The sequence below is a fragment of the Leiobunum rupestre genome, chromosome 11, assembly GCF_980474605.1.
Source record: "Leiobunum rupestre chromosome 11, qqLeiRupe1.1.hap1, whole genome shotgun sequence".
NCBI lineage: Eukaryota > Metazoa > Arthropoda > Arachnida > Opiliones > Sclerosomatidae > Leiobunum > Leiobunum rupestre.
Window position 1 is genome coordinate 33,211,759 of NC_143394.1, and position 11,359 is coordinate 33,223,117.

Genomic DNA, 11,359 nt, shown 5'->3' on the forward strand with positions numbered 1-11,359 from the left:
ATTATTAAAAATAAACCGGTTTTGTCACAGTTTTGTTTAGTTAGTGTATGTAAAGGGGTGGGGGGGGGGCAAATTAAAGAATTAAGTAGCCTACCCATAGTAATATCTTGGCGCCGCCACTGCTTGCTGCCTTTAAGCCATAAGAATAGCTGTGAGAAATTTGGCGGTCCTAGGTTGAACGGCTCGGACGCCTATAGAGAAGCAGACGCAAGACAGACTTGGAATATAGATTCTATTAGAGTATCAGCAAACCCATTTCCAGGCGTTTACGCGAAAGTCTACAAATCTCCTGAACATTGCAGACGTTCGCGTAAACGCCTAGAAATAGGTTTGCTGAAACTTAGGAACTGGTATAGGTATAGTTACCTATGTCTATAGTTGGGGGTGAGAGGGGCCAAGGTTGAATTTGAGCCAGCGCGGTTGAACGGTTTGAATCTGCTTTTTAAATGGTTTTTTTCGTCTTTTTAGTCTTGTAATTCCTTTAAGCTTAAACTTAAGTTATTAATGATATATTATTTTTCTCATATATTAAGAACTATATAGTTTATTTCATATAAAATATAAGTTAAAATGTCAGTAGTTGAAGATTTAAACGTAGACCAAGGCTTGGGAGATACTTTAAATGATTCTAGAGATTTAAGTGATGAAAAACCGACCAAAACTAAGAATATTAAAATCGAAGACGATGATAATTTTGAAACAGACTCAGACGGGTGGCTAGATATTTTAGGAAGTGGCCAACTTAAGAAGAAAGTAATAAAAATTGAATATTGTTGCATGTGTTTTTGAGGCACCTTGATCATTTACAAAATCAAAATTTCAGGTTATCCGTAAAGGTCTAGGAATAAATACAAGACCAGAAAGAAGTAGTTGGGTGACTATAAATGTCACTGGAAAACTTGAAAATGGGGAAGTGGTAGAGAACTATGAAAATTTAAACATTATTCTTGGCGATTGCGAAGTTGTTCAAGGTGCGTATGTTTAGCGGTTTTATATGGAATAAATAATTTACACACTTAATGCTTTTAGGGTTAGACGTATCCATAGCATTAATGGAAAAGGGAGAGTTTTCCGATATTGTTATCCCAGCTAGGCTGGCTTATGGAAGCATAGGAAAGTGAGTTCAAGATCCTTTTTTTATGAAATTACTGATATAAACTTATCGTACGTTAAAAAATTTTAGGCCACCTTTGATTCCACCTGATGCAAAAATGTTTTATCAAGTAGAATTAGTCGATACTAAAGAAGCTGAAGAAGAAAAAAGTTTGCCTTATGAGGAGAGAATTAAATTAGGGTATATCTCATCAATGAAAACTATTCCTCAACCTTGTAAATCAAAAAATCATTTTTAGAAATATTAAACGAGAACGGGGAAATTTCTGGTATGGAAGAGGCGATTTTTCCAATGCAATACACTGTTATAGACGTGCCCTAGAGTTTTTAGATGAAGAGGAAGAGGTTTTAAAAGTTAATGATGAGAAACACTCTGAGCTAGTAGAACATCGGTTAAAAGTCTATAATAACTTAACAGCGGCGCAACTGAAGGTAAATCTTCTAATAAATTTTTTAAATTAATTTATTAATTATTATAAGAAATTAATTATTTATAGATAGAAGCTTTCGATGCAGCTCTAAAATCTGTGGAAATTGTATTGAAATTAGAACCAACTAATGTCAAAGCTTTATATCGGAAAGGAAAAGTAAGTTTTTACCCATAATTGTTTCAAAAAAACTTATAGAGGTTAATGGTAATAGTAAGTGTGCCATGAAGGGCTTGCCACCAGCCTCCTACAAAATTTAACCTGGCCACCCGAATTAAAGAAAAGGCAATAAAAGTCGCTAGCTGATTATCAATTTTAAAATAATTTAATTTTTAAAGATTTTAGGTGCCAAAGGAGAAACGGAAGAGGCCATAGATTATCTTAGACAAGCTTTAAATTTAGAGCCGGAAACTAAAGTATGTTAAAAAGCAACATAATATATGAAATTTTATTAATTACTATTGCAAAATACTAGATTATCCATCAAGAATTAGCTAAATTATTGAACAAAAAGAAAAATGATATTAAAGTTGAAAAAGAAATGTACCGTAAAATGTTCGCTCAAAAGTCCAAACCCGCAAAGGAATTATCAACGTCTAAGGTGAGATACTGGGTGAGTATTAATTTTACCTAGTTAATCTCCCCTCTAAGCTCTATTCATTTGAATTCTATATTGCGGAAGTTAGATTACTAATAAAGTTAATTATTCTAAAAATTGCATTTATTCTGTGTCTAAAAGGTAAAAGTTGACCGTAATTTTTTTAACATACTAAAAACCTTAATTACTAAGAAACAAAATTTGTTATTTCTTAAATAAATGACTTTCCCTTTCTAATTTCTTTTGTTTTGCTTAGGTTCAGCGATTGGGACTCTTGATTGGTAGTATAGTCGTGGCAGCGTTAGGTGTTGTTGTATATAAGAATTTACATTCCAATTAGAATGAACAGATAAACTAGAAATTGCTCTCCGAAACATATCTCGCAATAAAAAGTTTATTCAGATCATTATAATAGTACTTGTTCATCTCTTCCATTAAATGTATTTAAAACCAAAATTGTATTTGAAACTTTTTTGTATTTTTAAATAGTTAAAAACTCGAAAAAAAACTTCACTTTTATATTTACATGGGATTTGTAAAGAAAAAATTCAAAAATTAATTATGTACAAATGAGTTGTGAAAAATTTTAAGTTAAATGATATTAAATTTCTTTATAATATTTTTGGTTGCTTTATAGCAGTTATGCTTCCTTTTGGATTACCCGTCTTAGGCAAATTACCTTGAAAGTTTAATTGAAGTGAGGTAGGTGTGGTCAAGTATAAATTAAATGTAACTGAGAATCCGCAGGTGCAACTATAGCCTCTAAGGGGGGGGGGGGTGGTAAAAAAACAAGTGAGATAAATTGGTGTGTTAAGCGGAATGCTTTAATGCCAGGCGCACAAAGAATATCGGCCTAGCATTTACTTTTCTGATTTAGCGCACAAAGAATATAGGCCTAGCATTTACTTTTCTGATTTAGCGCACAAAGAATATAGGCCTAGCATTTACTTTTCTGATTTAGCGCACAAAGAATATAGGCCTAACATTTACTTTTCTGATTTAGCGCACAAAGAATATAGGCCTAGCATTTACTTTTCTGATTTAGCGCACAAATAATATAGGCCTAGCATTTACTTTTCTGATTTAGCGCACAAAGAATATAGGCCTAGCATTTACTTTTCTGATTTAGCGCACAAAGAATATAGGCCTAGCATTTACTTTTCTGATTTAGCGCACAAAGAATATAGGCCTAGCATTTACTTTTCTGATTTAGCGCACAAAGAATATAGGCCTAGCATTTACTTTTCTGATTTAGCGCACAAAGAATATAGGCCTAGCATTTACTTTTCTGATTTAGCGCACAAAGAATATAGGCCTAGCATTTACTTTTCTGATTTAGCGCACAAAGAATATAGGCCTAGCATTTACTTTTCTGATTTACGGACGATATTTTCCACCAATAGGTGTAAAGACCGCCTGGCTGTGATTACAACACGAGTCCTGTGCTGTCTTCATATTCTTAGTTAACGTTAATTCATTCTTGGAGGAGAGAATAACCCCTTCTCTCCTCCAAGATTCATTCTTGGTGTAGCTAAGGTGTAGTAAGTGTTGAAACTTGATTCACCCATGGACGAATCAATTCACCGCCGTCTCTCAAGTGCCAGGAACCTTTTAACTTATGAATACATTTCCGCTACTCTTTCCAAATTTCGGATAGAACGTGCTATGGTACAGGTTTTAGTTTTATGACCTTGATATGTACTTTTTTGTACGAGGTACATTTTGTAATATTAATGTTTAGACGGATTAGACCTATGGAAACTTGGAAAGTAAAACCAAATGTCCCAGACATTGGACCTCACACAATCCCAATATTTTAATTCTACCCATGATTAAAAGTGACATTTAAGACCAATTACCTTGATATTACGTAATTGATTGGTTTATTATTTACAAAAAGGCCAATTAATGGGCTTGCCCAAATAGGTCAATGAGCTAAAAGTTTTATCCCCATATAGTGAAGTCCCATATTGTGAAGACTCACTTCCCCAACGTCGTCTGCTTCGTTGTCTTATCTCTACTCTCCCAGGCTTAAGGGAAGACGACGTCATGACGTATCGGAAGTGTGTCTTCACAATATACGGGGGCACAATTTTTGTCCACTGAATTTTGGAATCTACCTAATATTTCCTGTCGATTGATATGTCACTGTCAGCTAGGAGCAACAAACACAGCACCCCACGCAAAGAGAACGCAACCCGTCAAAAGTCGTGCATTTTCTGGCGTACATTTTTCATTGGTTAGACCAGGGAGAATGGGAGTCGTAATTTACGCGCTAAAAGTGTCCAAGCAGGGGAACCGAGACTCCAGGGGGCTGACAATGGGGGTAAAATCATGGAGGACCCAATACGGAACAAGTACGATTTTAGCGCCATTTTCACAAATAAAGATTTGAAATGGCTGAATGCAGAGAGTAGGCTGAGAGCAGGAAGGATAGATGGCGCTAAAATCGTACTTGTTCCGTATTGGGTTCTCCATGATTTTACCCCCATTGTCAGCCCCCTGGAGTCTCGGTTCTCCTGCTTGGACACGTTTAGCGCGTAAATTACGACTCCCTTTCTCCCTGGTTAGACGCTTTAGCGCCTGCTGCCGTCGAAAAGGGAAAATTCGCAAATTTTCTTCCCCCTTTCCTTAAAACGTGCAGCGTAAGGGCTCGTCCAATGAAATTTGTACACAACACGGCCTTAGCGTGTTTAAAGGCTAGCTGCGTTCTCCTTGTGTTTGTTGCTCGTATAGCTGTCAGTCTCCTTTCTATATAGGCATCTAAAGCCAAAGTTATACACCCGAATTGCCTAAGCTTCAGTCTGCTGCAACCACCATTTATGTTTCCTATCGTTTGATGTACCCTTTATCTTTCTATCCTTTCACGTTCGAGATTTATCTCAAATAAGGCGATGTAAAAACATGAGCTTATCGAGAAATGTAGATTTCAAAGCAAAAATTAATAAATCTCTGAAATGGGCCGATGCCCGACTTCTAAGCCCCCGATTTCCCTGGTAGATATTGTCATGGCAGTTGTGAATGCGGCGAGGAGAACTCATTATTAATGATAATGTTGAGACGATGTTTAGCATCATGATCAAAGAGTTAGCTCCTTCCCCCTAAAAAATCAAACCAGCCCGGTATTTCATTGGTTCTCTAAAACTGAGGTCTTCCGACGCCGCGATTGAAGCGTATATACGACGGTGACATATTTCCTTCCCCCTCTTTTGCCTAAGTATATTCCTAAGTATAAATAATATATTCTGGTACTCACTTTCTAAAAATATTTAATCGTAAAAAATATGGCTTAAAAATAAGTAAATATTCCAAAATTCTTAATTGAACACTGCCCAACAATTAAAGGGCCACCAAATCATTTGAAAAATTTTGCCTGGATTTCAGGTAGCTCCTCCCCCACCGTATCTCAGGATAGCAGATCCGACCAATACCATTCTGGCATTTTGGCAGTACTAGCACGTTAAACTAGTGATTATGTGGCCCTTTAATCGGGCTGTTATGTGAAGCTCTGGAAACATACAGAACACGAGAACGCTGATGTGTTTACGGGCAATGCGCATGGTACCTCGAGATATAGCGGTTTATGAATCACTTTAAAATTTAGATTATTTACATATACCTAATTAATGAGTAGAAAACTGACGTCTTATTTAATTTTGTAATGACCTTAACGATCGAGGTATTTACGATGTTGAATAATTATATGGTCATAGATTTCCCTGTTTTGTTTCTGAAAAGACTTTATTTTCCTGCCAATATTTTTAACGTTTTCACGATCAAATTAGTATGAAAGTCAGATGGTTGTTTTATTGTCAATAACTCGATGACACTGTGGAATTTTTCGATGATGGCCTTTCAGTTTCATCTTTTTATATTGGCCTATAGGTAACATCCATAAAACGTGAAAACATTTTCAAGGGGAACTTAAACAAACTTATTTTTGTTTCAAAACATTACACAAAAAGGGATCGTGTAATGTGGGCGACTCTCATTACACTTACAGCTGCGTACGAGTGGCTGTAAATTTAGGCCTCGCCGAAATATGTACTCGTAGAGTGAAGTAATATAGTTTATGGTGAAACCTGACAGTTATTTCGTAGTTTATCATTCAACCCTGCAACGTCGGCAAACGCGCAACGCTTACGTTCAACTAACCTATATTTCATTCAATAGGAACAATCGAAAGAACCTCAAAAGTAAGTTTTACAATAATTCATTTATCATTAGTTTCTAATAAGCGATAATGCATTGAATAATTTTCCTAAACGTACCTTATAACTAGTTTGCCGGGGGGGATCTATAGATTTTTTTAATTTGCATCACTAAACCTTGAAATTCTTTTTCGAAACAATTTCACGCTACGTAACTTCGCAGTATTAAACTGTACAGTTGTCACATTCTAATTGTATTCATCGTGTAATCTTTGAATTAAATAACAATGGGAGGTAGTGGCTGTTTCCCCATTCGCCAAGTACCGGTATACCTAAACCTTCTTCGTTCAAATTTGCGGCTCGCAGCCGAAATCGCCCGTTCGTGTACTCCAATACTTTCTCTTACTTAACCGAATTCGCTCTGTTCTGATTGGAAAACAGTTACTTCAGTGTAAATTTGAATTATATTCGCTCCGTATCCTAAAACCGCGAATGTTGAGTTTCAAGGCGTTATGATCTGTTTTCTCAAGGTTTTAGTCGCTACATTCTCTTTCAATGTCAACATCATTCATCAGCTAGTCATATAACATAGAATCGCGCAGACTCAGTTACCGAAAACATTCAAGTCAAAACGCAGTTGTATTTTATTTTCAACCAGCAATTTGTTCGCCCCGAAAATGGAACATTTTGGGCCGATATTATTCCTGCTTTCTTGTATGGTCTTTTCCAACGTGGCTCAACTGTATAATATGATGGATACGAATCAAACTCCAAAGAACGATAGTGACGGAACTACGATGATTTCGAACGAAACTGATGCGTCCAACGAAACTTCGCTGGAAGAAACGACTCATGTCGGGAATCCGGAGAAATCCAGTCCAGTTGACTTGGCCCACATTTTGGTGGATAATATGGGAAAGGACCCGTTTCAGTATAATAAATCCAGGTCAGAATTATTTTTTTAAACTTGGAAAACGTATACTTAATGGCTATTTTATTTCAGTCTGGACCCCACTATCGGCACTCATATTATCGCGCCATGTATGTTTAACAAGGAATCATTTTGCGCAGAAAATATTCCATTGAATCGTTTGGTCGCTAACGCCGTCATGTTGGACATGAGGGACGTGGTCTGGGATAACGCGTCGGCCAGTATTACCGAACAAGACTTGATCGATTGGGAAGCCAAGAATAGCCCTGTACCCAATGGAACAGTGGTGCTCATACAAACAGGCTGGAGTCGATTTTGGTCAAACGTTAGCGCCTACCGCGGCTCGGACTCGACGGATTCTGCAAAGTTTGTCTTCCCGGACATAGACGTTTCCGCGGCCCAATGGTTGGTCACCAACAGGAACTTTACAGGGGTGCGAATAAATTTAGTTTTTAACTTTAAGGGCTAAAAAAGTGGAGTGGGGGAAACTACATGGCAGAAACCCTCAAACTAGTACCTTTGGCGTTGTACTGGAGCGCCATAGGCGGACGTTATTTAAACTAGTTCCTGACACATTTTCCTTATTTCACCAGTGTCACTGTGCAGTTTGAGCCGATTCTGCCACTTTTCTCCACGCCACTTTTGTTACCCATTAAAACCTCTTGTAAATTGTTTTAATATTTTCTTGATAATATTTATAGGTTGGTATCGATAGTTATTCCTTGGAACGAGGAAATGCCACCGATGTTCACTCTATTTTAGCAGAACGCGACATGTTTGTACTCGAAAATCTCGATAATTTGGATTATCTGGAATCTTTTGAGTCCAAGCTGTTCGTTACACCCTTAAAGGTCCAAGGTGCTGGCGCGGCTCCTTGCGGTGTTCTTGCAATGATTACTGGGGAGCCATTCCAACATGCCGCTCCGACCTTACCTCCCCCGACTACCACTACCACTACTACTACCAATGCCCCTGTCCCTGTCCCTGATGTGAACCCCGATAACAATGCCATTCCGGACAAGGGTGCTTCGTCCAAAGACTTCCCGTCATCTCAGACAAGTGACGGAAGCCACGATTCTTCCGGGCAGTTCCAACCCACCATGGCTTTAATTTCATTATGTTGTATTGTGGCTATAGTATTTTCTGTTAAAAATGATTACATTGAATAGTTTTGTTTTTACGTTTTAGACTGATATTGTTAAACAACATAGTGAGTGATATATTTTTTAGCAATAATCCAAAACTTGTACATAACCAGTTTATTCTTATGTATATAAACATTTATAATCGTATTTTGATTATATTTTGTGATTTAGAAATAAAAACACAGTTTCTTTCGGATTTTGTGTAAAAAATATGGGTAGTTTTGGTTGCTTAACATTTTTCCCCACTGTTGTAACCTTTGTACTTGGCGCGCTTATTTCCTTTCCGTTTTCCTACTAGGGTTTTGCCATAAGAAATTGGAATCTGTCTGCTACCGTTTTCCTCTTGAAGTACTAGGGTAGGCTGAATTTGTCTTTATTATTGTAGTTTTATTTATTGAATTTGGTTTGATTTTGCGGTTTCCAATTTCATTATGTCGTCGCGTTGGTTCCTTCTCTTTTTTACTACTGCTGTTTTATGCGTTTCGCGAGTAGTAAATAATGCAAGTGTACCGAGAGTTTTGTCATCCGGGCAAGACGTAGTAGGTGATCCTAACCCTCGGCCGAATGAGGACGTGACTAAATTCAATGCTGCGAGAAAAGAACCTTCAAAAACGAATGACACGATAGCGTTACTGAAACAAGATGAACATACTGGAAAAGAAGTTCCCAATAGCGAAAATGGAAACATTAAACATACCTTAAAACCAGATGTTGTTTCTATCGTTGCGCATAATGAAAGTGAAATCACGGAAAACTTAACTATTGACACATCACATCACAATCGCAGCAACTCATTTTATTCGAGTATTAAAACGATGAGAGAACGGCTAACCTTGGATAATGGTGCCGTTAAGAGAACTTTTTACGTAGTTGCCGGTTTAACTGGCATTGTGCTGCTTTATTTCATGATTAAAGGGATCACGTGAGTTTAATAAGTCAACCCCAACTCTAAAGCTATGTCTTGTGTAACATGTTATTTTCTGACAGAATGAGGAGAAAACCCCGAGTTCCTCGCTATGGTTTATTATCTGAGAGAGAAATGGAAGGTTTTGATGATGGAGATGATGAAGATGAAGATACCACTTTATTTGATGCAGCCCGCTATAAAAAGAAAAGCAGGGGCCCTTGAATCTTTAATTGAGCTTGCATCTACACATTCTAAGGCTTGTGTTGGGTAGTTACATTTTATAACTCAACCACGCTAATCGAAATAAAAAAATCATTAGAGCTTTATATTTGTAAGAAAGCAATTGGAAAAACAAATTTTAGCATTATTTTTTTAACTTAAAAGTACAAATCAGTTTCCATCGCCTGTTTCCTAAAAATAAGGGATATCTTCCTTGGAAACTAAAGTGCCTTAAAATATGAAACGAAAATGTGACTAAGTTTTCCATTTTTTATTTTAAATGTTTTAAATTCGCTTCAAATCTAGTCTAATGTGTTCATTATTGACATACGTATCCCTTAAAAAATCCATGTTTATACATCCTTCCCCCTCCGCTCCATTTTAAATCATCCCTGTACTTTTATTTTGCCGTTTTTAGGTCCTAATTTGACCCTGAATATACTTTAAATTATGTTATTGCTATTCTTGCCCTTTATCGTAATGTAATGCGAAATTTTTTAAATGTGATATAAGTTTTACATATTTGTACAGAATATAATATACCCACTAATCCAGCTCAAAGAACCTTTCATACCAGATTTTTGTCAAAATAGGTTCCTGTAAATAATTTGTCACATTATTATGATTATAGATGTAAATTAATTTGTCACCACATAAGCCTCTTATAAGGATATTACTTTGGTATTAAATGAAATGTACGTATTTTTTTCTTTGTCACAAAGTTTTTTATCTGTCAAATAAATGTTTTTATAAAAAATGAAATGGCCTATTTATTTGTGATGATTTGGTTCTGCGATTTGTATAGTCTTATAATATAAGAATATGTAACATAATTACTCATAAGTATGCCACTGTACCTTTGTTCTATTCAAAAAATCTTCACTAATGGTTTGTTTCACCACGAACCAGTAAAAAGGTGGACTTCGTTAGATTTTAACCTTTTTAATTTTTATTCATCCTAGTAATTTTGGGAGTCACACTATTGGCTACTAACATATTTATTTAAGCCAATGGAAAACCTCTAAATTGAGAAGGAATTTTTTGCGTCGAAATTTTAGTCAGCCCAATCATGGAGGAAGAGAGAGGAGGCTTTATGAAATTATGAATAACCTTTTTACCCCGGAAACTTGATGCCAACTCCCACAGGGTAGGAGAGTGGGGGCTGACAAAAAAGGGGATCAGCACCCGTCGGTTTTCGTGTCGTCTCACGCGTTCCCTATTTGGCGCCCTCTTTTAGTGTTTAGGCGTACTCGGTGTAATTTCACAACGGCCAACAATTTCAACAAAAATAGAGGGAGCCAACTAGAGAACGCGCAGCCAGGTCGTGAAAGTTGACGGGTGCTGATCATGTGCTGATCCCCTTTTTTGTCAGCCCCCACTCTCCTACCCTCCCTGTGGGAGTTGGCATCAAGCTCCCGGGAAAATTACCTATACGGTTCGGTTCAGAGATCACTTTCCGAAAATGGAACAAGTCGTCGAAGTGGGATATTTCACCAGCGTTTTTAAAACCCATACCAAGCCTAGAAGAATTAGGCCTAGGCTCAAAAGAATCAAACTTGTAGATGCCCCAGAAAAGCTCAACCTGAATTTCAATTATTTTTTAAAGATTCGTCCAATGAAATTTGTACACAACACGGCGTTAGCGTGTTTAAAGGCTAGCTGCGTTCTCCTGGTGTTTTTTGCTCATAGCTGCCACATAACCAAATAAAATTGTTATTATATTTTGAAACAAAATTATCTAGTTTTTTAAATACAATCCCTTGGGGATTTGTGTTTACAAAGGTCACGTAAAGTGTAGGTGCCGCCGCCGAATCTTACATAACTCTTCAACAATTAGGTCTAGAAGAATCAGTGATATTTCAATCGA

At 36.9% G+C, this 11,359-nt stretch overlaps 3 protein-coding genes across 4 annotated transcripts; all 3 read left to right on the top strand.

The window, feature by feature from the left end:
- Positions 1 to 318: 318 nt before the first annotated feature.
- Positions 319 to 2,719, top strand: zda (peptidyl-prolyl cis-trans isomerase zonda). Of its 2 annotated transcripts, none has more exons than XM_090162695.1 (9): positions 319 to 753; positions 824 to 971; positions 1,030 to 1,117; positions 1,184 to 1,294; positions 1,353 to 1,545; positions 1,611 to 1,700; positions 1,880 to 1,957; positions 2,017 to 2,142; positions 2,396 to 2,719. In XM_090162695.1, the coding sequence occupies exons 1-9, from the start codon at positions 571 to 573 to the stop codon at positions 2,477 to 2,479; spliced, it is 1,101 nt and encodes a 366-aa protein (XP_090018821.1). In that variant the 5' UTR covers positions 319 to 570; the 3' UTR covers positions 2,480 to 2,719. The 2 variants fall into 2 exon arrangements, with proteins under 2 accessions (XP_090018821.1, XP_090018820.1); XM_090162694.1 differs by having other exon boundaries at positions 326 to 753; positions 2,017 to 2,154; positions 2,396 to 2,717.
- Positions 2,720 to 6,270: 3,551 nt separating this feature from the next.
- Positions 6,271 to 8,472, top strand: LOC149922313 (uncharacterized). Its single transcript, XM_090163336.1, has 4 exons — positions 6,271 to 6,335; positions 6,949 to 7,236; positions 7,294 to 7,654; positions 7,923 to 8,472. Exons 2-4 carry the CDS (start codon positions 6,968 to 6,970, stop codon positions 8,388 to 8,390), a joined length of 1,098 nt encoding a protein of 365 aa, XP_090019462.1. The 5' UTR covers positions 6,271 to 6,335; positions 6,949 to 6,967; the 3' UTR covers positions 8,391 to 8,472.
- Positions 8,473 to 8,684: 212 nt separating this feature from the next.
- LOC149922314 (uncharacterized) lies at positions 8,685 to 10,254 on the top strand. The gene is made up of 2 exons (XM_090162957.1): positions 8,685 to 9,288; positions 9,354 to 10,254. The coding sequence occupies exons 1-2, from the start codon at positions 8,798 to 8,800 to the stop codon at positions 9,493 to 9,495; spliced, it is 633 nt and encodes a 210-aa protein (XP_090019083.1). The 5' UTR covers positions 8,685 to 8,797; the 3' UTR covers positions 9,496 to 10,254.
- The last annotated feature ends 1,105 nt before the right edge of the window (positions 10,255 to 11,359 follow it).